General features: G+C 51.9%; 1 protein-coding gene across 3 annotated transcripts in view; it reads left to right on the top strand.

The window, feature by feature from the left end:
* The window catches only part of HDLBP (high density lipoprotein binding protein), a 67887-nt gene that overhangs the window by 29796 nt on the left and 11114 nt on the right, over positions 1–26977 (top strand). For 2 of the 3 annotated variants that reach the window (XM_033111814.1, XM_033111815.1), the window contains exons 2-16: positions 4774–4838; positions 6093–6204; positions 7896–8053; positions 9220–9435; positions 14164–14586; positions 15087–15293; positions 15422–15529; positions 16476–16580; positions 16929–17007; positions 19298–19437; positions 20592–20696; positions 20814–20927; positions 21856–21942; positions 22090–22221; positions 26040–26258. In XM_033111814.1, the coding sequence (XP_032967705.1) occupies positions 6129–6204; positions 7896–8053; positions 9220–9435; positions 14164–14586; positions 15087–15293; positions 15422–15529; positions 16476–16580; positions 16929–17007; positions 19298–19437; positions 20592–20696; positions 20814–20927; positions 21856–21942; positions 22090–22221; positions 26040–26258 (2169 nt within the window). In that variant the 5' untranslated portion in view covers positions 4774–4838; positions 6093–6128. Of the gene's footprint in view, positions 1–493; positions 609–4773; positions 4839–6092; positions 6205–7895; positions 8054–9219; positions 9436–14163; positions 14587–15086; positions 15294–15421; positions 15530–16475; positions 16581–16928; positions 17008–19297; positions 19438–20591; positions 20697–20813; positions 20928–21855; positions 21943–22089; positions 22222–26039; positions 26259–26977 lie in introns of those variants that run through there. The other variant, XM_033111813.1, reaches the window with a different exon arrangement.

Here is a 26977-nt window from a genome sequence, read left to right on the forward strand (position 1 = left end):
TACCTGCGCTCTAAAGAAAGGGAGTTCTACGTTTTGAAGGATTAAACTGGGAGCCAAGGAAGAGCGTAGGACTTTCACAGCAGTAAAGGAGCAGAACCCGCGGTGAACGAGGGAATGCATATGGTGCCCCAGACTTGGGAGGTTGGGATGTTCCCAGAGGAGTCTTGTCAGGCTAAAGCCAGCTTGTTGTCCAGCTGCTGAGAGTTGGAAATGGTTGGGGCAGCAGTTAATTTCCTTTGTGTTGCCCTCGAGGCTGCTTGTTTCATTTTTGGGTGGGAGGGAGTGATATTGGTGACCTCTGCCTCGGGAGCGGCAGTTCTTCCCGCCCCCCTTCCCTTGGCCGGCGCGTGCGGGGCTCTCCCCTGCTTTCTGGAGTTGGGCTGGACTCCGTGTGCGCCCTGGCCGGAGCGCGGCGCGGGCGGGGGCGGGGACCCCGGGGCGGCGCGGGGCGGGGCGCCGCTGTCTGACGTGTCTCGGCGGGATTGGAGCCGCCGCCCTATATAGTCGCGGGGGCCCGTGCGCCGGCCTCGGAGCGGAGCCCAGGGAACCTCGGAGCGGCCGGCTTCTCCCGCGGGTGGCGGGCGGGCGGGCGGCGAGCGCACCACACAGTGAGTGAGCGAGCGAGCCAGCTGCGGGCAGGGGTCGTGGCCCTGAGCAGCCGGGGGAGGAGGGGGCTGCACGGGGAAGTTGGGGCGCCGGAGGCGGGGCCGGGGCAAAGGGCTGGGCTGCCGACGTGGAGCGCAGGCCGGGCGGGGGAGGGGCCGGGGTCGCCTTCCCGGCCCGCCAGCCGGTCCCCCTCCTCCCCGCCCAGGCCCTGGGCGTCCCTTCCTCCCCGGGCCGGCCAGGCCGGGTTGGGGTGGAGGGGGGGCCCGGCTACGTGTCACCACTGCGCATGGGCCGCGGCGCTGGCACGGGGAGAGTGAGAAACTTTTCCCGAGTCCTGCGCCTGCCGATCTCGCGTGGCCCCTCCGGCTACGGCGCGGGTGGGGGCCAGGGTCGCATTCCCTTTGCACTCCCCCCACCAGTGCCGAGGGGGTTGGAGCGGCCGACCTGGGCCCAGGTCGGTGACGTGGGCGGCCAGGCTTTGCCCCCTTCCCCCTACGAGGAGCGCCCCTCCCCCAGCTCGGAGGGGGAGTCGCGGATGTCTGTCCCGCAGAGGAGCGCAGGGACGGCGGGAGGGGCCTGGCAGGCCGGCGCACCTCCACCTGCCGCCCGCCGGCCGGCCAGCGAGGTCCGGGCTGGGCCTGCCACCCTCCTCAGGCCGGAGCGCACCTGGGACGTGCCCCAGGGTCCCCACGAAAAACACATTACGGAAAAATACCGAATTTGGAGGACAGGCGGGGAGGCCGAGCGCGCTCCTGCCCCTTTAAGCCTGTCCCCGCCCGCGGGCTCTCGTGGCCTGTGGGAGGGCCGTGCTGAGGTGGCATCTGCGAAAGTTCCTCCTGCAGGATGGTGCCGACTTCCAGAACTTGGCGAACCGCACACATGCCCTCCTCCTGTTCGCCACTCGGGATTCCTCATGCGAGTCCTGTTGCGGCCGGATGGCCTTTCTGAGACTTAAGTTTTGTGATCTCTCAGCCCATCGGGATTTTATGTTTCATGCTCAAGTTTGTTTTGTGGATCCTGAGAAGTACTTGGAAAAAAATTTGCTTTGCAGGTTTGCCGTGGGAAGAAAAGTTTAATTTTGAAGAAGAGAGGAGACGGCCTGTGTTTCAGCTGGAAGTGTTTGGTACTTTCCATACCCTGGCCTATCGAGTATGAAAAGCTCCGAAGTTCACATTAGTTGGGAGAGAGAAAATTCTCTCTGGTCTATTACTCAGGAGTCCTCTTTGCAAAGACTTTTCTTTTGAATTTGTAATTGGCAAAACATCACAAGGGAATCATCTTACACTTTGTTGTTTCAGAGGAAAAAGTACAATTCTTCATTTAAAGTCTTCTCCAATTAGGACCAAGCTTCAGATGTAATCCTCGTGTGCGTTGACTTCACGTGTCTCCCATGGGGAGTCACGGCTTGACGGGGCCGTGGGCTGGGGCTGGGAGAAAAGGGTTTTGGCCTCTCTCCACCCTCCTTTCCTACTTCTGTTTGCTGCACACTTATAGTTGGAGATGTGGCTTGTTTCTTTGCTGTGGACATTTCCACTCTGAGAAACAATACTTAAAGTCCAGGCTGAGAATAGTTTGAGATCTGTGTTGGGTGGCCTGAGTGCTTTGTGCAGGGAGAGTAGTTGGGAGAATGATGGAAGGGACTGGGGCCATCTTGGGAAGAACTGAAGGAAGGAGAAAGGGCTTCACGCTTCTAAAGGGGTCTTGTAGGAAACAGCAGACAAACAGTTCTCTGTGGCCAGAAGGGGGAGAGAAGTTGTAAGTTTTGGCACAGAGTGAAGCAGACTGTTCTGACAGTTGCACGGCGGCGGACAGAGGTGGCGCGTGTTCAAAGACGGCAGTAGAGCCGTGTCTCTGGTCCCTTTCGATATTCATTTGAGCTACATTAGCGAGGAATTGGGATAGCACACGTTTGGCCTCTTCCTCTGAGAACGAGGCCTAAGGTCTCCTGGGAACTTCGGATAGCAAGTGAAAGAGCGAGGCTGGAGAGCCCACCCAGCCATGGCCACTGTTGAGAGGTCATCGAAAGATCTCTGTGGGTAGGAGTGAATCTGTTGGGTGTTGTCTATGACGGCAAAGGTCTGTGCTGTCCTTTTATGAGATCTGGCCGCAGAGCCTGAGGAGGGGCGGAGGTCTGCATTTACACGTGGCTCACCAGATGCATGTTTTAAGTGGATTCTTGAAAGATGAGGTTTGGTGGAGTTTATAAGAAAAACAGTAGCCTTATTTGATGATATTACAACCTTAGATGTTAAACCTGTTGCTCGATTTAATCCATTCACCTATAACATTTCAAATTCAAAATGCCATTTGAAATCTGGAGACTAGAGACCCAGTGTATCCTGTCAAACCAGTCTGGAGTTTTCTGGAGGTCCACTTTGTTTGTCCTTGGCTGCCCGAGGGCCTGTGCACATGTGGGGCCGTCAGAGGCTCTGCAACAGCTTCTCCCTCCCACACGGTAGGTTTGGGGCATTGGTGCCCCTTCCCTGAGCTGCTTGGACCCAAGGGTTCAATAGGACGCCTAGCTGGAGTTGACGTCTGAACGGTGTATGAGCAGCAGCAGAATTCATCCCATCTTGTGTGTGACACCAAGCCCAGGGTAGGGATTGGCTTGGCACAGATCTTTGGCCGGAGCGGACGTGGATGGTGACTATACTTCAACGGGCCTGTGGTGTGCCTGTCACTGGGCACTGGACTTCTTGTCCAGGAAAGTAGGACTGGTCACTGGGAGCACGGAGGACAGGGTGTGGGCGTGGTTGTGGTCATGTGGGTGAAGCTGGCTCGTTAAGGGGTGGGTGTCAGTGGATTCTAAAGAGTGGTGTTGCTGCCTGGGGCAACCTGCAGCAGGAGGCTGGTCAGGTGGAAGGTCAGCCGGCAAGAGCGTGTGAGCACCTGACCCTGGCTTCACTGTCCGTGTGCAGACCTAGAACACTATGTTGCTTCTGGCCTGGCTAAGTGTGGACTGGCCGGACACTGGGAATCCAAGGAACACGCCCCCTTTACACCTGTCAGCCCCGCTCGCTGCACGGATGTGCTGCTGTGACACTGGGATTACATGGAAAGATTTTCTTTCTTGCTGTAATCTTTAAATTTCGCATATTAGAATTTGTTGGAGATGGATTCCTAAATAAAATAGTGGGCTCGGTCAGTTTGTCCTCACCTTTCCCCCTTAGGTCTCAGGGTGCATCAACATCTCGGGTGGGACTGGGAGGGACCCCAAGAGGCTCTGCTCTGCCTGTGGATTGTAGTACTTTCCCCCCGTGACTCATGTCCTCCCTTCCTGAAGTGCCACTGGTCCACGTCCCAGTGGGGACGATGGGACGGTTTTCAATCTAGTCGTCTGATATACCTCCAATTGCCGTGAACTGTCCTCGTAGCTCCGGAACCACGCGTATTGTGGGCGAGGATGGGTGGGGGCACTGTCCTTCTCCAGGCAGGGAGGGGCTCTGTTACTGTCCCCTCCTACTTTAGGCCCTTGCCTTACCTGTAATGACGTCGACCTTACCGAGCGCATGGGATGGCAGCCTCACTGTCCCGAAGTCCCCAAGGCCAGTTGACCCAAACCCTCTTCACAGAGGGGTTCTTGGTCTTCCCCAGGTGGCCCTGGAAGCTTCCTTCCAACCCTGCTGTTTTACTGCCTGGTTTCTAACGCCCGCTGGACTAGAAGGGACCATGGGACTTCACAGACAAGCCGAGCCCTCAGTCACCCTAAAAGCTCAGGAGCCACCAAGGACGGCATCAGTCCCGCGTCCTGGCACAGTGTCACAGAACCTATTCCTTCTGGCTCAGCAGTCAGACGCAGAGCAGTGCAGGAGAAATTGCTTAGCCGCGCAGGAGAACGAGCCCTCAAGTTCGCAAGGATTTACTGCAAAATGGTTAGAATGCCGAGTTGGGGCCCTGAAGGGGTCGCCCCCTCAGGGTCCCTGGAAGGTTGCTCTCGAAAAGGTCTAGAGGGTTTAGGTTTTACTGTAATGTGTTTCGAATGAAGGGAAGGGCCTAAGAGCAGAGCTTCCCCGTCCCACCTCCCCCCCGGCAAATGGCCTACATATTGGTAAAGTTTCAGTTATACTTTGCTTTTTTCTGGTTGGGAGGTGAAAGGATCTGGGTTGTAGAATGCAGATAAATAACTTCTCTGGTTCTCCTTGTTCCTCTCCCTTCTTGTCCACACAGCAAAAGCTGGCAGGCTGACAGAGGCGACCTCAGGACGGACTTTCTGGCTATTGACCGTTTTGCTGGTAAGTTTGACTGTCCTATCCCTTGGCTGCCTGTGTACTTGCCTTCATTACACTTCATCCTTAAGTTTCTGTTGCTTCTTTAGAAAGAATTACTATGGCTCCACCCCCAGCATGCGCAGTGGGTACACGTGTGCCCTTCAGATGTGTCATCTGGCTTCCATCTGTTTTTAATCTTTTTTTCTTGAATGTGAATTACGTTTGCTCAGGATCATCTGAGTTTGGATCTTGCCTCTGTTTAACGTAGAGCTCAATTTTCTTGAGCTTGGAGAGGTCTTACTAAGTTGTAAGAATTATGCAAAATCTCACTCCTCTAATTAAGTTACTTGGTCCTCATACTTTTTTCCAAGGTGGTGCAAGGCACTTGGTGCGTAGTTGTGTGATGGGAACCTCTCACTGTGGTAGCATAGGGCTCACCTAGGGTGGGGGAGGAAGCCGTGAGCCCCCTTTGCCAAAGAAGGGCGCTGTGGCTTTGAGAGCCGGAGACCACTGAGTACAGTGGCACTCGGGTGGGGTCTGGTTCCTGCCTAACGGGAACTGTGTGTGCCCTTGTGCCAGGTTCCACCTGCTGCAAGCCCCTCCCACACATAGGAGACAGGATATAGGGATCACCAGTCGGCACGTGTCCGAGGCACTGAACCGCCCTTCGGGCTGTCCCTGCTGCTTGCTACTGCATTGTTGCCACCGAGCACCATGGCTGCTCTGCCCGCCCCCCAGCCGGTCCCTGTCAGCAGCGTGGGGCTATTCAGCTCCCTGGGCTCTGGGTGCAAGTCTGGTTTCGGCTGTTTGATGGGCTTTTGGGCAACACCTGTCCTGTGATACATTTTATAAGCATCAGGAGGCATATGAGTGAACAGATGAACAAAAGAACTGAGATAGCTGTGAGGAGAACCCTCCAGACGTTGATCTGGGTCGCTAGGTCGGACATGCGGAGGGCTCTTTGGGCCCCTTGGGGGCAATACAGACTGTCTCTGTGGCCCCTGGGCGCCTGGACCTGATCCTCAGCCGGGGCCTCCATCTCCTCAATTATAGCGTGGTTTTTGAAGGGACAGTTGTCCCAGGACACTCCTTTTCTTCACTGGCTGAGCCTTTGGGAATCACCTTCCATCAGAGGTCGTGAGTGAGGAAAGTAAAATGTGATTTGCTGGTAAAAGAGTTCAACCCTTGGCGAAAATTCAGCTTACCGGTCTCACCAGTGGCTGAGAGCCGGCCAGCCGCGTCTGACCCGTCCCCTCCCCTCTGACTCGTTTTCTCCAGTGGCTCCCCCGGCTGTGTGTGGGTGTCGGATCAACCATGAGCTCCATCGCCGTTCTGACCCAGGAGAGCTTTGCTGAGCACCGGAGTGGGCTGGTTCCGCAACAGATCAAAGGTGACAGTCCTGCATGCTCTTCTCCTTACGCTTCTGACACCCTTCTCTCCAAGCGCTTGTCAAGTCTTGTGACCTTCTCAGATGTGGTTGTTGACCCTGTCGGTGTTGGGTAGGGGCAGGCGCTGGAAAGCCAGTGGATTTGACCCTTGGTAACTAATGGATTGTTTTCTCTAAACTGCTGGGCTGTGAAGCATCTCCCGAGCACTGCCAGGAGCCCACCTGGAGGATAAAGGATGGCCCCTGACTTTTCAAGGTCGGGAATGCTGCCGTCCGTCCACTGGGAACAGTGTGAGCTAGTGTGTCTAAGACATTGTCACGTCAGCTTTGTAGGAGTGGAAATGGACCTTTTCACGTTCTTTATTCCCCTCAGATCTGGTATATACAGCACCGGGGGTGCCCAAATAAATGTATGCGCGTGACTTGTATTCGTCCTTTGTTATCAGCATATATTGAGTATTACAATTTTAATACACTTTTTTCCTTTCTTAAAATGTATATATATATTTTTTGGCACCCTCTGTATTTACAAGTGCAGGACAGCTTGATTTGAATGGTAGATTTTCATCTAAAATCCTTCGTCTGTGTTTTGATTTTATAAAATGTCAGTTGAAAAAGTAGATTATTCTACTTCAAGGTGTTGCAAACATTAAGCTTTTCATAACAATCAAATACCAGTTCTTAAGTTTAAAGTCATTAAAATTTAAAATTAATTTGGTCAGTCCCTCTGGCCACGTTTCAGGTGCTCATCTCTAGGGCAGTGGAGACTAGACACTGCCGTCACTTTGGCTCGGAGGCCTGCAGGGCTGTATCTTTCTAGTCGAACCAGCAGCTCTGGGGTCTGCGCTGTGTGGCCCTTTGTAAGTGAGGGATGGATGCGAGGCCCTGACAGAGCGCAGCTGCTTGTCAGCGCTCACCTTTACTAGTGTCTGGGTAGCACAGCCACATGGCTACACGCGGTGAACCCGGAGCCGCACAAGGCCTGTCTGGTTCTGAAGGGCCTGCCCCACTCTGTGCGCATCCGTTCACAGTTCCTGTTACTGGGCCTTGCCGTGCCAGATGCAGTGTCCGGCCCTGGGCATGGGGGCCGATGCAAACAGTCACACCCCTGCTTTCATGGAGCTGAGTTAATGGGGACAAATGAATGGTGAGGGCGGGACGGAAGACGGAAGCAGTTAGTGAGTGGGGGCCTGATTTCCAGAAGGCTTGCTGCTCCGTGTGGAGGGTGGGGGCAACCAGCCCAGCAGTGCCACGGGAGTTCTTTTTGACATTGTAAGGGGCAGAGGCAGTTCTCACAGGCACTGCTTGCTGGGACCAGTATTTTGTTCTACAAGTGTAAGGGCAGGCTCTGTGCCAGGCATTGTCAGAATTGGCATTTTTTTAAAATACAGGATTAGAAGATTCTTGAGGGGTTAAAAATCTCAGTAGCACAGCCTGCCTTCAAGGGGCTCACCCCTTTAGGGGGAATGGGACGCCTGGTGTCCGAGCTGACTGTTCACAAAGGAGGTTTTGCAAAGGACGGGTGTGGTTTGCCATCAGGTTCAGAGCTGGGCCCTTTCCCCACGGCTGCAGGAGGAGATGGGAGCTGTCACTCGAGCAGTTAGTGTTCTTGTTGACGTTAAAACCCTCCGAGTGTTTTTCCATCTGATACTGAAAGCGGTGTGCTTCCTCTCAATCTGTGTTGGCTGATCCAGTTGCCACTTTAAATTCCGAAGAAGAGAGTGACCCTCCCACCTACAAGGATGCCTTCCCCCCGCTCCCCGAGAAGGCAGCCTGCCTGGAAAGTGCCCAGGAACCTGCCGGCGCCTGGAGTAACAAGATCCGGCCCATCAAGGCGTCCGTCATCACTCAGGTAGACACCCCGCTCCTCGTTCAGAGGCCGCGGCAACATCTGCTGGAACGGTCCTGAGCCCACAGGCACTGCAGGCACGAGAGTGCTTTGTGATGGGGACGGGAAAGGGGAGGGTGGGCCAGGGATTCAATCAGCTTCCCCCCTGCAACTGCCTGCGCTCACTGTGTGTCCCCACAGCCAGCAGTGTGTCCCCTTGTATTTTCTCTCCTCCGCAATCTAGTCTCTGCTCCAACCGCAGAAACTGCCTTTGGCTCCCACATCACCGACTCCAGCAAGAACGTGTCTGTTTCTTCTACCTTTTGTCCCACTGCCTGGAAGCAGTCTTCCCTTTTGGCTTCCATGACACCATTTTCCTGGCTTTGTTTTTGTTTGTTTTTCACTTCGCTGGCCTGTCTGCTACCTGAAGCTGGGGTGTTGGCGGGCTCAGCACTTTTCTCTTTGTGAACTCAGGTCGGGTCATGGTTGTTGACGATCCCCTGTGCGCTGAGAGGTCCCCTTCCCTAAACCCGGGACTCATAACCAGCTGCGTCCTGGATCTTTCCATCTTCCTAGTGGGTGTGTGAGACAGAACTGGCTTCCTGATCTTGTTAAACGGGCCACATCCTACTTTAGTGCCCAGGCCCCTGCCTCTGCGCTCAGTCTCTTCTCCACAGAGCAGCTGGGGTGCCCCTGAGCCAACGGTCAGAATGTGTCCTGCTAGAAGCCCTCGTTGCCTTCTCTTCTCACTGCAGGTTCCTCTGAGGGCTCTGGCTACTCCTTTCTATCCTCCCGGGCTGCACCCCCATCTTCCTCTGTGTCATTGTCTTCTGGCTCTTCCTCACCTCCCAGCAGAGCCAGCTACGTTTTGGACTCTTCTGGAAGGTTCTTCCTAGCCACCGTTGTACCTCCCTTCCATCCACCTCTAGCCAACCTCGCTCACTACCCCGTTTGTTCCCTTCAGCCCTTGCTGTTAATTAGTATCGGGTACCATTTGCTGTTTCACTCGGGGCGGCCTCCTGACTGTAGGCCTTTCTGCAACCCTCCTCACTGCTCTCTGTGCCTTAGAGCCGCGCATGGAGAGGGCTGGCACTTAGGGGACGGAGAGACTTGGCCATTCGGTGCCTGGATACTCAGACATTCTTCCCTCTCGGTCATGGAACTTTCCTTTTCCGCCCTTTTCTGAGCAGGTGTTCCACGTACCCCTGGAGGAGAGAAAGTACAAGGACATGAACCAGTTTGGAGAAGGTGAACAAGCAAAAATCTGCCTGGAGATCATGCAGAGGACCGGCGCCCACCTGGAGCTGTCGCTTGCCAAAGACCAGGGCCTCTCCATCATGGTCTCTGGGAAGCTGGACGCCGTCATGAAAGCCCGGAAGGACATTGTGGCGAGGCTGCAGACGCAGGTAGGTGCTCCCAGGCCTGTCCCTCCAGGTGGGCGCACTCACACGTGCCCCCGGCTCCGACGTCCTCAGACCCCACCAGTGGGGCAGGTGCATAGTTCAGAGGCAGAGCAGCAAGGTTTGGGGCCTCCTGGCGTTTCCAGTGAGAAACTGCCCACGAGTGCTGGAGTGGGACGCCAACTGCTTGTGCCGTTTGCGTGAACGAACAGAAATTAAAAGCTGTCCCGGAGTGAGACACTTGGAAGACACGAGGTGGCCCAGTAAGGACACAGGTGTAGGTCTTCAGTGGCAAGTCCAGGAGTCGCTGAGTGCGTGGTGTTAACCACACAGGGTCAGGCCGTGAACTTGAAGGTCACAGTTCAGATTTCGTGGTTTGAAAGCTCTGCATAGACCTCAGCAGCTTGGAACCAGTGCTGGGCCTAACGTGGGGACCATTGGAACACCTGAGGAGACCTACGGGCTGTTCCTCCCGGAGAGGAATCTTTTAAAGACCAAGGTTCTCTGTAGAGAAGCTTACGAAAATGTCATATGACAGATACAGCTTTAAGAAATGGGGGTCTGATGCAAGAGGGGCCAGGGGCTAGCAGGGCGGAGAGTGCTGCCCGTCTCCCCACCCCTCAGCCACGTGGGGCCTTGGGACAGTCCCTCAGCCCCACTAGCTCCAGGGTTCAGTCAGTAAGTGCAGGAAGTGCAAAATGCTGGGTATCGTTGCTTCCCGTTGTGGCTGGTGTGTCATGGGCTCTCACACTTCTGTTTGAGTATTTTGTGATTGAGCACTGGGTCGGGGAGGGGTCACTTCGAAAGCGTTGAGGCCTGAGCATTTCATTCTCCGGCCTCCCCCAGAAGCATATTCACCTGTGCATAATTCAGTGTGGTGCCTCTGAGTTTTCTGTGTTTATATCCCACTACGCTCTTCACTCACTTACTAAAACTCATTGTAATTCAGAGTACATCCATATCCAACCCCGTCTCTGCATGGGCACCCCTCGTTACCTCCGAGGTGTCCGTCCAAGGCGGTGTGCTCAAGTCTGTCCACACGAGGCCTGCCCTCTGCGTGCATGTTGGCCAGTTCTTGCGTCCTCTCCTTTCTCAGGGCTGTTTGGGGGCAAACAGGTGTCTGGTTGTTCACTGTCTGTCACTGTGTCCTGTAAGCTGGCAGTCAGATCTCAGGGTTTGGTTCCTTTCACATTCAGCTTGTTTGTTTGGCAAGAAAGCCTGTGGGTGGGGCTGTGTACTGGGTCTCGATTCCAGGGTTGACCAGTAGACTGAGGTCTTCAGCCTAGGGCGTCCGTTAGGAAGTTCCCACGCGGTCTTTGCTCAGTAGCTCACTGTGTGTCGCGGGTGACCACCTGGCTGCGTCAGGCTGGAAACGGTGGTTTCTGACCGTCCGTCGCACGTCAGTTGGTGGTGTTGGGAAGACCTTCTGTCCTCAGCGCTTCAAGTGGGGAGTGAACGGTAAGTCACTGGTCCTTCCCCTCCCCTTAAGTGTGACGCTAAATTGACGCTCTCCCTTCTTCACTGGTGATCTGTGAATCTTCTTAGCGTCATGATGAACTTTCCATGTGGTTGTTAGTTATTCTTTATGCTGACATTGCCTCATCTTTGCCCGGGGGTTGGAACCCCTTCAGGTTGGCTCCTGGCAGCTTTCTGACGGGACCATTCATCTCCAGTCACTTCCTGATTCCTAACGCAGGTGTGTGGACAGACCTTACCCATTTCTTTCCACACACCCAGAGTTAGCCGTTTGTCCAAGAATTTGAACATTTTTAGTAGGAAGTTGCATGAGTTCACACTGGTCCTTCTGATGGTGAAAGTGAAAGACTGTGAGGTATACAATCACCTGAAGTCATTCTTCTTTCTATTCAGGTTAGGCTGTCACCTTGATTCATGGTTAGGTTCATTCGCTTTAGTAAGTTACAAAAACATTCCATGACTGCAGAGGCAGAGCTTCATAAGCAGGTGCCTCCAGAGATGGCTTCTTCACCCTGTTCCCACCCACTCTGCTCAGTGGCATTCTTAGTCTGCGGTGTATCCTTCCATAGTTTGAGAATTGAAGCGAAAGGTAGATAGCTTGCTGTAAACTCTTGTTCTGCACCTTGTTTTTCCTGTTATTTTCTGGAGGTGTCCGCTGTCGGCACCTAGTAGCTCTACTGGCTTCTTTCCCCAGCTGCGCGGTGCTCTGTGGGTGTGATGTAATTTATTCAGGCATTCCTGTCGATGACTTTTGCATGGCTTCGGACTTTTGCTCTTAGGAGTTAGTGCGTGTGCTGTCCTGTTTTGCCCAGTGTATCTTGGGATCAGTTTCTTAGAGTGAGATGGCTGGGTCAGAGGAGAACTGCAGCTATGACTTCGCCAAAACAGCCAGGTACCTGCCTTGGGGCAGTGCCCTCCACTCCATCGCTTCCTCCCGGCCTGGCCGGGCCCAGCCAGTGCTTGAGTGTTTGTCACTCTGAAAGGTAGCTGACTATTCTTCTAATTGCATTTTTTTGATGAGCAAGATTGAGCATCTTTCAATGTCTGAGGGCCTGTTGCATCTTCTCTGTGCACTGTCTGTTCTTGCGCCCTTCTTTGTCAACTTAAAGTTGTCCATCTTGCTCAGTGTATCTTGCTCAGTGTGTTAGGGCTCTTAAAAACCCTTCGTCAGTCATGTCAGTTACAAATAACGTTTCCCACTATGCCATTTGGTTTAGATCGTGATGTGTTCTTTGTGAAGACGTAGCCCTACACCTAGTAACAAGCTCTCCTGTCTGTCTCTTTTACAACCCGTTAAGAAAATGGAAATAAATCCAAACCCTTCATCCCATGAGTTAAACTGCCAGAAATCAAACAAATTCCTGAGTTCACAAGGAAACCAGAGAGGAAGACCAAGGCTTTATTTCCATTCAGTCAAATTTATTAAACAGTTTGTTATTCTGAGTCATTGTTGGGAAAGTCTTTTTCACTTCCAGGTTGTAAGAAAGTTTGTTCGTATTTTTTCTGGTGCTTGTAAGGGTTCCTGATCTCTGTGGAATTTATCATGAATTGTGTGAGGTTCAGATCCAGTTTCAACCTTTTCCATGTGGCTATCCAGTTATCAATCAAATCCTAAATTTTCACATTAACTGTTCCTGGGTTTTTCCTTCTGACCTGTGGTCTCTCTGTGTACTAATTAGTAGTCTCCTGTTTCAGTGGTAATGGTTTTATATTTTAATATCTGGCACAGTTATTACCATTCCTCCCGTACTGTTCTTGTTTTACCATGCACACTTTTAACCAACTTTTTGCTCAGAATTGCATTAGATCTCCTAAGGGGTATTTTTTGATTTCTGATGCACATATTCTGCTTCTTGATAGTTTTATGCCTAGCTCCTTTGTCTCTCTCTCTCTTTCTTTTGCCTATTGGAAATGGGCAGTCTTCTCCATTACGCGTTCTAACCCGTTGTTTTTAGCTGAGTTGAAGCTGTTGACTTCTGGATTCTAATTTTCCTCCCTGTTATAGACAGTAAAGATTTGATGAAGCAGGGACTCCCCAGGATTCCCAGTGTGCAGTCACGTGCCTCTTCCCATCCAGCCTACGTGTCTGTTTCACTTTCTCATCTCCTTTGGTGGGGAAATACTCTAGGGGAGGTGGAGTCGTGCTGTGGGCAGTACACGGCTACAGTGAGCACTTTCCCAGAAGTTAAGAACAGCTTTGGGGCTGAGGTGTATGTTTGTCGTGTTCAAAATACAGTAAAGATGCGCATATAAGTGGACCCGTGCAGTTCAAACCGGTGTCGCTCAAGGGTCAGCTTGTATCCATTGATTTCTATTTTCTTGCAGATTGTTATGAATGGATTTAAATTTTGCAGAGATGATCATTTGATTATTTTTTCCTCCATAGGTCTAATAATATGAATTATATAAATGGATTTCCTAATGTTGAACCAATTTTGGAATAAACCCCGTTTGATCATAATGCCAGTCGTCTTCCTTTCTGTGCTAGTTGGGAAGTGAGGAAGGACCTATTTTATTACCTCTGTGATACAATTTAACGTTTCTATTGTGAAGATTGAATAGAAACGTATTAAAAATTGTATCGCTATAAAATTGTATCGCTTGGGAACCTTAACCCTTTTTTTTTTTTTTTTTTTTAAGTATTCTTAGTTGACGGCTGTTTTCTGTACAGAGTTAGGAAGATGAAACCTCAGTCTTCCTCCCCAGTTTCCCTGTGACCTCAGATATTTGCTTGATTTCTGGCAGTTTAACTCACGGGATGAAGGGTTGGATTTATTTCCATGTTCTTTACTCAGATAAGTTAACTTAGGTTGTAAAAGAGATAGGAAGGAGAGCTTATTACTAGACATAAGGCTTACGTCTGAAGAAAATAGCCAAGTACTCCAGAACAAATCTTAACCTGGTTGGTCAGTATGTCCTGCTTTCCTGTCGTGTCCCAAATCATTGACGTGCAAAACAAGACAGACAGATGCCCGTCCTCGTGATGGCTTATAGCTGGGCTGAGAAGATGGTGAACCAAGAATTCCTACCCCTAAGTAATTGTGATAGCTGCAGGTGTGATGCGGGTCTTGGGAATACAGCGGGGGTCAGGGCGGGCTTCCGTCCCTCGTGTGTACCTGAGACTGTTTCAAAGAACAGGTGGGAGCTGACTCAGCAGAAGCTGGTGAGAGTGGCCTTCTAGCCAGAGATGTCATGGGAGAAATAGGCTTTTCCAGATCCAGTGATGTTTTGTTCCCTTGGCTACTCTTGCTGCTGTAGGCCTCAGCCACTGTTGCCATCCCCAAGGAGCACCACCGCTTTGTTATTGGCAAAAATGGAGAGAAGCTGCAGGACTTGGAGCTAAAAACGGCGACCAAAATCCAGATCCCGCGCCCAGAGGACGCGAGCAACCACATCAGGATCACGGGCACCAGAGAGGGTATCGAAAAGGCACGCCACGAGGTCCTGCTCATCTCGGCCGAGCAGGACAGGCGTGCCGTGGAGAGGCTGGAGGTGGATAAGGCATTCCACCCCTTCATCGCTGGGCCCTACAATCGGCTGGTCGGTGAGATCATGCAGGAGACCGGCACGCGCATCAACATCCCCCCGCCCAGCGTCAATCGGACGGAAATCGTGTTCACAGGAGAGAAGGAGCAGCTGGCTCAGGCCGTGGCTCGAGTCAAGAAGATTTATGAAGAAAAGGTAGTGTTGGGAGGGGTCCCCATGGGCAGGAGCCGAGAAGGGTTGGGGCCCAGCCGTGCGCCCCTGGCCTTTTAGCTCTGGCAGCGGGCCGAGCTCTGTGCTAGAGGCTGTCCGCACCGTCGGCCCCTCTCCCTCCCCGCCCTGGACTGGGGCTGCCACGGGGCTGGATGCACCGCGCAGAACTGACTAATCATGTCATGAGTAAGCTGTTAGCTCGAGTTGGGGACTCGCAGGTCCGAAACTGGTTCTTTGCTTTGGGGAAAGGACTTGGTGTTTTCAGCTCTTCCAGCTCTCAGTTATCAGTCTGCCATGACTTAAGTTGTCAGGTAATTCTTTGCAAACCCAACCCTTCATGAGTAGTTCCCTGGGATGGCTGGTCATCATCTTCCCTTCCGGTGGCTCCACAGCTGTCGTCTGGGCCTGTCCTTTCGGTGGCAGCGTTCTGTGCCCACTGCCCCTCCTGTGCCCGTCCCCCTGACACCCTATCTTGGTCTTCTCAGAAAAAGAAGACCACAACCATCGCCGTGGAGGTGAAGAAGTCCCAGCACAAGTATGTCATTGGGCCCAAGGGCAACTCCCTGCAGGAGATCCTGGAGAGAACTGGTGTTTCTGTGGAGATCCCGCCCTCAGACAGCGCCTCAGAGACCGTGATACTTCGCGGCGAGCCAGAAAAGTTAGGGCAGGCGCTGACCGAAGTCTACGCCAAGGTACTACCTCCCACAGTGCATCGGGGCCATGTCCGGGCGGCGCTCCCTGCCTCTGCACCCATGTGAACACCTGGGGCCCATGTGGCCTGGGCCCTGCAAACCTACCGGGGTGCTTCCTGCTCTCCTAGGCCAACAGTTTCACAGTTTCCTCCGTCTGCGCTCCCTCCTGGCTTCACCGTTTCATCATTGGCAAGAAAGGGCAGAACCTGGCCAGAATCACTCAGCAGATGCCAAAGGTGAGCGGGCATGGATGATTGCCGGCCTTGTTTCTGTCATCCTGTTTCTGACCTTTGTTTTGTGGTTGCTGTTTATCCTGCTGGGTGTCTTTGAAGGCTGGACATTTTTCAAAAATCAGAGGAAGTGTTTAAAAAATATCTGTCATTCTTTTGGTCCTTTTCACTAGAGGGAACGTGTCCTGCCAGGTTTGATGACTGACGTAAGACCCATGTCATTCCACTGCTATGGCATCCTACCTTCCTAGGGGTTACACCTGGGAACTTGTATACAAATTGTGTGAAGTGTCTTCCTGACCACGTGTCCTGCAGGTTGTCTTAGTTCTACAAAGGGGACAGTAGATCCCAGGAACCGTGAACAGGATGGGAACCCAGAGGACACGTCCCTCGTCTTATATTTCTTTTCTGTTTGGAATTCGCTTCTCATGTACTCTTTGGTCACTTGACTAATCTAAGTTCAAAGTCCTGATTCACACAGATGGGACTGGTTCCTGGGGCCAGTCCCCATTATGACCCTCTCACGCGTTACTGCCTTTCCTGACGTGCTATAAACTCTGTGGACCACCATTGGGCAGCTACACTTGGGTGAAAATTGCACCCCTGTTTCCTGTCTCATTCTTTATGCAGCCAAATAGGAGTGGGCATGTAAGCATGAGAAAGATACAGGGAAACGGGAGGTATTGATGTGCTTCAAGGTGGTGATTTGGTGGCCAGTGCAGTGTGAAGGACTTGGCAGTTCCCATTTTGGAAGAGATGTTTAGACCACGATATGTAGTATCAAAATAAGGGTGGTCTCCCAGCCCCCATTTCCAACTTTTCATGGTGTCTGTGGATGTGCTCTTATATGAAGCACTTTGGGACCGGCAGCCACCCTAGGAAAGCACCTGTGGGTTCTTAGAGGTCTCTGCCGCTCTGTCCTGACTGTCCCTTTCCTCCTTTGCTGTGGTAGGTTCACATCGAGTTCACCGAGGGCGAGGACAAGATCACCCTGGAAGGCCCCACGGAGGACGTAAATGTGGCCCAGGAGCAGATCGAAGCCATGGTGAAAGACCTGGTAAGTTGCCCGCCTTTCTGAGGGTTTCGCGTGCCAGTGGGTTGGGGCAGTGAGACCTCATGTGTGCGGGCACAGAGACCAACAGTGGCCCAGTCGGTGAGTGACGGGCTGAGGCAGTTAGAAGCTGGCCAGCGGCCCAGAGCGGCTTGGATAGAGGAGACCTTGTTTTGAAGAAGGGTCTTTCAAAGGGACCAGGAGGACTAACTTGCAGCAGTCCCCGACAGTTTGGTGAGAAGAGGGGACAGCTGCCGTCCTCTGGACTGTGGTCCTGGCTGTGTGTCTGGCTGTGCGGCACGTCCCATGGCGCGGTGCCTGGCGCTATGGGCCCCTCCCTCTGTGCTCCTGCAGAGTCACCGGATGGACTACGTGGAGGTCAGCATCGACCACAAGTTCCACAGGCACCTCATTGGGAAGAGCGGAGCCAACAGTGAGTGGGCCCAGCGGGGTGGGGGCAGACGGGCCGGCGCCACACGTTAGGCCGGAAGGAGAGTCACAGATTCTGACTGGATGTCCTCGTCTTCTCCTCCGGCCGTGGTGGCCTGGAGCCGTTTGGCCCAGAGGTGAACGTGACCAACCTGTTCAGTCCCCTGCCTAACCCACGAGGGCCACGGTGAATTCACACCCAGGATTTTGTCCTTCACGTTTCTGCCCGACCTGCTGGGGATGCAGCCCAGGCTTCTGTTGTAACCCTCACTACCTAGTACCCCAGTCATGAGCCCACTGACTAAGAGATTTCCGGACTTGTGCCCAAGTCAAACGCAGGGAGGGATTCTGTTGGGCAGAGGGCTCCGTCAGTTCCACGTGGGACTTACCTGTGTCAGGCTGGTAGCACCAGGTGGGACATCGGCGGTGTGCTGTGTGAGCTCTGTTTGAATCGGCGGCGGTTCCAAAGCCCGCTCCTTCGCTTGGTTGAACTGCACGGCCATCTCACACACCTCGGTGTTTACCGGTCTGAAAATTACCATCCTGTTTCATCTCCGGTGGAAAGTGAGGGCTAACATGCCTGTCCCTGGGTCCTTCCCTAGGTTGCAGGGACCCCACCTCTGTGAGCACGTCCTCTTCGGGTTTTGCCCTGTGCAGCCCAGTGTTTGTTCATGTGTAGATAGGCTTGTTACTCTCTTTACTTGTCAGTCTCATGTTCTGGGAGCCTTGTAAACAGCGGGCGAGGTTCCCACTTACAACGCAGCTGCAGTTGGTGCTCGCTGCTTGAACTTGTGTGCACCAGAAACTCGCTTTTGTTCTGGTTAACTGTGGTGTGTTCTTCAACGGAAAAATGTAAGGAAGTACAGTTCTAATATCTCTGGTTTCTGCGCCCTAGGAAGTGTGGACCCACTTAGCATGGTTCCAAGAACTGTATCTGTTCTGTTTTCTGGTTCAGTTCCTAACCCTCGTTTTCTGTCATAATCTAAAACCTGACGCCCAGCTTCTGTCCTCGGCTTGTATTGTCCTACACGAGCCCCCGGGAACCTCCTCACCTCCGTCCCCAAGCACATTCGCTCCTGGCTGTCTCTGTGCGCTCAGAACTCTCCTTCGCGACCCTCTCAGGAGCGTGGCTCCCCCTTACAACACAGTGGGCCAAATGCTGATCCCTTTCTGGGGGTAAGGCTTCTCCGGGGTGTGGAGGCCTGGGTCTGACCACGGGCTCTGGGTTCTGTCCAGAAAAGGTGACTGGAGGAGGGTTTTCAACCCCACTTTTTTTTTCAGACAGTGAAGTGCTCAGTTTGGATCTGAGCTGATGATGGCATCTGTTTGGGTGGCAGTGTGGCCTCCCTGGGGCGCTCAGGTGGTTGACAGAGTGCTCTCCTCTTCAGTCAGTGTGGCGTCTGCTGATTTCTAAGGGTTTTTAATGCTTATTTATTTATTTAGAGAGAGCAATTTTTTGGTTTGTGGTTCCCAAACTTGTCTTCACGTTAGAAATACCTGAGATCTTTTCAATACAGTGAGTCGTCACTCACCGTCATCGATAGGTTCCTGGAAACTGCGGCTTTATGGGAAACGACGTTCACGAAACCAGTTTGACCAGAGGCCGAGGATAGGAACATGAGCTAAGTCCCCACAGCATATTTCTAGTCACAGAAACATCACCCAGCCTCTAAATAAAGACCCAAAACACTTCTAATGTGAAATATGGACATAAGTGTGAGCTCTGCATACGTTTGAGAAAGACGAATAGGAACAAGGTAATTCCCTTCCAACCCACTTACTCCAGTTTAGGGCCCCGGGGGCCCCAAGCCTCCCCCGGCAGCTCAGGGCCACTCACACCCACACCCACTCACACGGGGACAAGGTCGATTTCCCATTTAACCCAACATGACATCTCGGGGACGTGGGAGGAACCCTGAGTCCCCGAGGAAACTCACTCAGACAGACATGGGGCCAAAGTGCGACTCCACACAGACAGTGGCCCGGCCAGGAATTGATTTTTTTTCCTCATAAACGTTATAAGGAAGGATGTTGAAGAAAACATTATTCGAGGACCTGCTGGGGTCTTGAGTGCCACCCGCTCTCCAGAGCAGCGAGCCCTCAGGCTCCATGCGGTGCTGCGTGGTCTGTCCGGTGGGAGCGGACCTGCCTCGTGTCAGAGAATAGACAGTTGCTTTGGGGCCTCTGCGTCCTTTCTGCTTGTGGGGTGGCGATTAGGTTCCTTGGCTCTGCGCCAGTGTCACTGGTGGAGTGGAGTCAAGTCTGCATACGAACCCTGTCTCTTTGTTCCAAAGTCAACAGGATCAAAGACCAGTACAAGGTGTCGGTGCGCATCCCTCCCGACAGCGAGAAGAGCAACCTGATCCGCATCGAGGGGGACCCGCAGGGCGTGCAGCAGGCCAAGCGGGAGCTGCTGGAGCTCGCCTCGCGCATGGTAGGCCCACGGCGGGGCGCCTCTGCACAGCGGCCTTCCTGGCCTGCGCTCTGCTCTCCTGTGGCTGGCAGTCACCAGGTCTCCCCTGGGCACGTGGCTGTGCTAGTCTAGCAGGGCTCTGGGGCAGGGCGCGCAGCCCTGGCCAAAGACTGGAGTCCATGAGGCCGGAGCACTCACCCGGGGACTGGGAAGGCACCAGGTGATGCTCCTATGTGCCCAAGGTGGACAGTCACTGCTGGGCGGTTATGTGCAGATGTGCAAGGGGCTGAGCAGTGGGCCTTGTGCCCTGCTGAGCTGCCCTGGGCTGGGCTGCCCATGACTCAGCCGCACGTCAGTGCCCCTGAACCCCCACCCGTGAGCCCTGTACTGCAGGAGTGCACATGTGCACACTTAACGAAAGCCCAGGCTGGCGCAGCACAGCCCTGGGGTCTGCTGTCCTTCACCCCAGACAGTCCCTTCACTCTCGCCCCAGTACTGTTCCACGGGCGAGGGCACAGCACTGCCCTCTGGCTGTCCCCGAGCTCACTCCTCAGCTGAGTGCCACGGGTTCTGCCCTTCGTCAGCCAGTTTCGTCCTGACCATCTAGGGTACCTTGCTCTAGAGGCTTTTGTTGCTAAATTCCAGAATCCTCATTTTTCTGTGACGTGATGTCAGTCCGGTCCAGAAATCTCCCAGAATTCTCTAATGTGTTTGGTTGGTCGACGGCTTGTCTCCCTGCCCTCCCCCTCTGCTTGGTCCTTTGTGTTCCTCTGACATGTAATGGGCTTCTGGGGACATTGGGCACCGTGTGTTCCGTGCCCTGTGCTGAGCCGTTTTCTTAATCACCCTCCCAGGGAGAGGAGTCGTCCAGGCCGCCTCGTGTTCAGGAGGGTCACTCCCACTAGGCACAGGGCAGGCCTCAGCGTCTAGTTGTAATTAAAACACAGCCACTAAGTGACCTGCTTTGGGGACTGTCTTCTGTGGTAGCACTTTGGTTGGAGGGCCCTCCTCAGTTGTGTCCTTGGACCCTGTTCAGGAGAGTGACCTGTGCCCGGTGTGATGTGTGGTGTGGCAGTTGTGGGACAAAGCAGGTGTCTTCTGGCCAGAGACCCGAGCTGCTGCGTGGGGCGTCACCCACCTTGCATGTGATGGTGTCCCCCACGTCACTATTTCAGGAGAACGAGCGCACCAGGGACCTCATCATCGAGCAGAAGTTCCACCGCACAATCATCGGGCAGAAGGGCGAGCGCATCCGGGAGATTCGCGACAAGTTCCCCGAGGTGATGACCCCGGTGTCCCCAGCCCCTGGGAGTCATTGGACTGGCCCTGGGCAGTGTTCCATATTGGGCTTCTGACCGACCAGTCATCGAACCTGGCCTCCTGATGGTTTATTTCAGGTTATCATCAACTTCCCAGACCCAGCACAAAAAAGTGATATTGTCCAACTCAGAGGGCCCAAGAATGAGGTGGAGAAATGCACAAAGTACATGCAGAAGATGGTGGCAGATTTGGTAGGGGACATTTTCCATTCTTTGTTGGGTGACAGTGTTAGGGGGCCGGGGGGTGCCACCAGAACACCTGCTTCAGGGTGCACGCGTGGGCGCTGGATGGGTCTGCGTCCCGGGCTTGGGACACAGTAGTGACACCATCTCTCAACCCAATGGTTAGATGGCAAAAGTTGTCATGGCTTGAGTGGTCTATGGCATTGCAGTGGGGAGACCCTCTTTTTCCCATGCCACGTCACTTTGTTTCTTGGAGGGGTCTTCAGGTACCTAGCGAAGCTGTCCGTCCCGTCCGGGGAGACTGGCACAAGTAGTGTGAGGGGCCGTTGACTGATGTGTCATCTCAAACCTGGATAGGGAAGTGGGTGGTGGGTGGGCAGGTGGCAGGTGGCCTGTGTTCTCTACACCTCCTTACACGGCTCACACGTAGCCTGTGGCCACTGGAGACGGGGGGCAGGGAGGGCTTCCCAGCACTGGGCTCGTCTGCGTGCCCTGGAACGCCGGGGTCCTGACAGGAGCAGCATCTGGGGGTGTTCTGAGCTCACTTCTCAGAAGCCTGGAGTCCTGGCCTGTCAGTCCCCAGCCAGCTCTCGTCCTGAGTGTGGCAGGGACTCCATCTTAACCCGGAGCATTGGTTGAGGGCCCCTGGCCAGACTTGATGGTGTCTGGATTGTGGGGCATGCACTAACAGATCACAGCTTCTGCGGCATGCCGCTTTTTATAAAAGGGGACTTTGCATCCGTCCGCCTGTGACGTGCCAGGTTGGTCAGTTGTTGGATAGTTGTCTCACCCGTCCTCGTGACACACCTCTGAAGGTCAGACAGTAGGATAGAAGTCTGTTTCAGAGCAGGGCCACATGGTTCCGTGCTGCCCTCGGGGCTGGGAGGGCACCTCCTGCTCTGGCATGCATGTTCATTGTGCATCTCTTGTTTTTAAGGTGGAAAATAGCTACTCGATCTCTGTTCCAATCTTCAAACAGTTTCACAAGAACATCATTGGTAAAGGAGGCGCAAACATTAAAAAGGTGACCGGCCAGCATATCCCCTGGATCCTGGCTCTTCTTGCCCTGCCCCTCCCTCCCCCTCCCCCCCCAGCCCTGCGCCTTTCCGGCTGCAGATTGCAAGGGTCTCACCTGGTAGTCAGCTCCTCACGGTTGCCTCTCTCCTCGTAGATCCGGGAAGAAAGCAACACCAAGATTGACCTTCCAGCAGAGAACAGCAATTCAGAGACCATCATCATCACAGGCAAGCGAGCCAACTGTGAGGCTGCCCGGAGTCGCATCCTGTCCATCCAGAAAGACCTGGTAAGGAAGCGGGGCTGTGGGGCGAGGCACGCACTGTGGGCCCTGTTGTCATGTCTCTCCAGCCCCCATAGTTCTAGCCTGGGGTTCAGGCCTGTGGGCCCAGCACTCTTCGCGGAGCAGAAGCGACGTCGGAGCACCCTGCCACCGGCTTCCCGCCGCTGGCCCACAGGTGCTTACCAACAGTCCTGAGCAGAAGCATTGACTCGGGCACTCGGAGATCATTACACCCTGAAGGTCTTACAACATTTTTTTTCCCAGTTTTTGAAAAATGAATGTGTGAGAAACTGCACGTTTAAAGTGTGCAGTTGTACACGTCCATGGGATCACCTCTGCGATCGAGAAAATGGACTTGTGTCCTTTTAACACCTCCCTCGTTCCTCTCCCCCCCACTCCCCACATCCCCCCCAGACCCTTACCTGCTTTGCCACAGGAGATCAGTTTGGATTTCCTACATTATGAAAATCATGGTTTCCACTGTCTTGGGTCAAGCTGCTCTTACTTTGTATAATTATTTTGAGATTCATCCATGTTGTCCTGTATCAATACTTCATTCTTTAATTGAAACAATTGACATACGTTACATTAGTTTCAAGTGTTGTTCAGTGCTACGATTTGATATTTGTGTATCTTGTGAAGTGATCACCATGATGAGGCTAATTAAGTCATCACCACACAGTACAGCTTTTTTTTTCTTGTGATAAGAATGTTTCAGATCTCTCTCTTTGCAACTTTCAAATACGCAATCCAGTATCACTGACTGTAGTCCGGTCACCGTGTGGTATATATAGTACATTTGCATCCCCAGGACTTATGTTTTAATTGGAAGTTTGTACCTTTTGACCCCCTTCACTCATTTCGCCCACCCCCACTCCCGGCAACCACCAGTTTGTTCTCTGTATCTGAGCTTAGTTTTTTTTATACTTTTTTTTTTTAAGATTGATTTTTTAAATTAATTTTAGGTGTACAGTCAACATAATGATTAGACATTTAGACCCCTCACAAAGTGATAAACCCCCCAAGTCTACTACCCCTCTGGCACCATACATAGTTATTATAATACCATTGACTGTTCCCTATGCTGTACTTTACATCCATGAATATGTATATTTTTTAATTAGAGTTGACATTCAATATTATTTTATTAGTTTCGGGTATACAGCTCAGTGGTTAATATACTTCATTTTTTTTATTGCTGGGTTATATTTCACTACATGGATAGATCACGCCCCCTTTTGTGCAGGCTTTGGTAGTTGGTATCTTTTAAGAGGTTCCTATTTTATGTACGTTGTCGAATTTATTGGCATAAAGCTTTTCATAATATTCCCATATTGTCTTTTTACTATCTGTAGTGTCACCTCTGTCATTCCTAATATACGTAACTTGTGTCCTTACAAGATGACCTCCTTTTACCCCGGTAGTATTTTTTGCTCTGAAATCTACTTTTATATTTAAATGGGTTTCTTTTAGGCAGCTTGCTTTCTCTTCAATCTGACAACCTCTGCCTGTTAAATTGAGGTGTTTGCATTTAATTACATTGGTGCTTATATACTTACATTATTACATATATTATCACGTACACTCAGTGTAATTATATCTAATGTGATTAATGTTTTCATTTTTAAATTTGGTAAAATATAAAGTGCACCATCTTAACCATTTTAAGTGGACAGTTCAGTGGTGTCAAGTACATTCCCGTACGGCCATTGCCACCATTAATTTCCAGAACTTGTTCGTCTTCCCAAACTGTATCCATTAAACAATAATAATAACGCCCCATCCCCCCTACCCAGCCTCTGGTCACCTTACTGTGGTTATATTGTACAGTGGGTTTAAATCTACGTCTCACTCTTGGTTTGCTTTTTGTCCCATCTACTTTGTTCCCCTTTTTCTGTCTTCTTTGGGATTGAATATTTCATGCCTTTTAGATCTTTTTTTTGGGTTATCAGATGTAACTGTTTTATTGTAGTGGTTGCTTTGGGTTTTTAGTGTACATCTTCAGCTTAGAGCCTCCCTTCAAGTGACTGTACCAGCGGTGTCGTTTCATTCCTTTCGTTCCCCTGCCCCCGGCCTCTGTGCTCTATCATCATGCCGTTTACTTGCACGTGTCACAAAGCCCAAGTATATCAACAGCTTTTTGTTTAAACACCCAATTATTGTTTAAGGAGATTTCAGTAAGAAATTCTTACACTGCCCGTGTATGTGTCTTCTGTACTCTCCGTTTATCCCTTCTCACCCCTCCCCAACCGCTGATCTTTTTACTGTCTCTCTAGTGTTAGCCTTTTCCAAAATGTCAAGGAGTTGGAATCTTGGTGTGTAGCCTTTTCAGATCGGCTTCTTTCACTTTGTTGTAGAGCGTTGGGTGAGAGTATGTTTAATTTTGTAAGAAACTACCCGACTGTCTTCGCAAGTGGCTCACCAGTTTGCATCCCTACCAGCCTGAGATTCCTGTGGCTCCATGTGCTCAGACTTGTGCTTTTCCTTTCGGTGCTTTGGGTTGTTGCTGGCAAGACATCTGGTGTTACCCTTAGCTTTACTCATCCACACGGACTAGGTTTTCTTTATGTTTCTTTACTTGAAGTTTATATTGAAATTCTTGGATATGTGAGTTTAGAGTTGATCAAATTTCCCATCAAATTTGGGGAAGTCTGGGTCATTATTTCTTAACAGTTTTTTCTGTCCTCCCCTTCAGGGACTCCGATTACTGAGCATTAGGCAGCCTGAAATTGTCCCACCATTGACTGACACTATTTATGCTGGGGTGGGGGGGGTATTTTTTCCTCCATGAGTTTCTTTTAATTAATTAATTTTCTGCAATGTCTAATCTGCCTGTAATCCCATATAGTATATTTTTCATTTCAGATACTGTTTTTGCCTCTAGAAGTTCAATTTGAATTTGCTGTTTTTATACTTGCCATGTTCGATCTTTTCCTTTGGCTTCTTGCTCATACGCAGTGTAGTGAAAATACCTGTTTGTGTCCTTGGCCTGACGTTTCTGACATCTGTGTCATTCCTGGTGGTTTTCTATAGTTTTATCCTAGTGTGGGCTGCTTTTTCCTGTCCATTTGCATGTCCAGTATTTTTTCTATTAGGCCAGACGTTATGAAGTTTACTTGGGTGGATGCTAGATAGTTTTGTATTCCTGTAAATGTCTTTGTACTTGAAGTTACTTCAGTACAGTTGGCTCCTTTTTGGACTTGCGTTTAAGGCTTGTTCGGTGTAAGGTTGGTGGTGCTTATTAGTCCAGGGCCCGTCTTTCCCTCTGTGCCCTGAGAGCCTTCCGAGAACTGTGGCCAGGGCCCCAGGTGGGACAGCTGACGGAGCTGTGGGTCCCGTGACCCTACTCCTCCGGGTGGTTCTCGCCCTGGCCCAGGCAGTCGCCCTCTGTGTGTCCACATGGGAGCCTCTCTCCACGCTCTCTTTCTTGGGCTTTGACACATGAGCTCAACCAGGGGGCAGTCAGAGGCTCACCTTGCTTGCTGCCTGTCCCCCATATCTTGAACACCATTGTTTCATGTGGGAGGAAAATCCAGTCTCTGGAGGCAGAGTCTCTGCTTACGGGGCTTTAACAAGAAAGCTTGACGCGTACACATCTTGGTCGCAGCAGAGAAGGGCTGATGGGCAAAGTGCTGTTTTACGTCTGATACCATGGCTCGCCTCGTACGCAGTGTGTGTGGCCCTCACACAACGCACGCCCGCGTGTCACAGGCCCTTCTTCAGCAGGCGTGTGCTCCTTTGTTGAACATGTCACAGGCTGTGGCTTAACCCTTCTCTAGCCCTTACTTGTCACCCAAAATGTCCTCGTGCGTGTGTGCTTCCAGGCCAACATAGCCGAGGTGGAGGTCTCAATCCCAGCAAAGCTGCACAACTCCCTCATTGGCGCCAAGGGCCGCCTGATCCGCTCCATCATGGAGGAGTGCGGGGGTGTCCACATTCACTTCCCTGTGGAAGGTTCCGGAAGCGACACTGTTGTCATCAGGGGTCCTGCCTCGGATGTAGAGAAGGCCAAGAAACAGCTGCTACACCTGGCAGAGGAGAAGGTAAGCACCACCCGGGAGGGGTCAGCATGTTTGTTCCATGCAGGAAATGGCCTTTTTCTTCCTGGTAGAAAGCTCCAAGTGCCCTTGTGGCAGGCCCGAAAACTTCGAAGACCTTTGTCTCTTTGATTTTTGCCATTACCGAAGGGCCTTTCCTCATCAAATGCCCTCGTATACGATGTAGCAAAAGTATGATGTATATAAAGTAAAATCCACTCTTCTTAGTATGTAGTTGTGACTTTTTACGAACATGTATTTGTGTGATCTCGACTGCAATAAAAATGTTTCGACCAACCCCCCCAATCCCCTAAATTCTTCACTGAATCACCTTTGTCACAGTCCACCTGCAAGTCTGTCTCTGCACTCTGTTGCATCCCAGCAGCTCCACAGGTGGGAATGGCTGGCTCTCTAGGCTATCGGCGAGCCCTTCAGCTTTGTGCTCTGACTGTTCTAGACTCTTGCCTTTCCAAAAGCACTTTGGAACCAGCTTGTCCGTTTCTAGAGGGAGAAAATCCTGCTTAGATTTTGATTGGGATTACCATAGTTTGCTGGGTATAATGCACACCCACGTTTTTGACCCAGACTTCAGGGAGAAAAACTATTTCATTTTAATTTTTTTAATTCAAATTTTTATTTGTTTATATGTAGGTCCTTTTTTTTGGCATTATAAAGGAATTTTAGTATTTAGTTTTTAACATTATGGTACAAGAAATTTTATGAAT

The sequence above is a fragment of the Rhinolophus ferrumequinum genome, chromosome 8 (genome assembly GCF_004115265.2).
Source record: "Rhinolophus ferrumequinum isolate MPI-CBG mRhiFer1 chromosome 8, mRhiFer1_v1.p, whole genome shotgun sequence".
In the NCBI taxonomy this organism is placed as follows: domain Eukaryota; kingdom Metazoa; phylum Chordata; class Mammalia; order Chiroptera; family Rhinolophidae; genus Rhinolophus; species Rhinolophus ferrumequinum.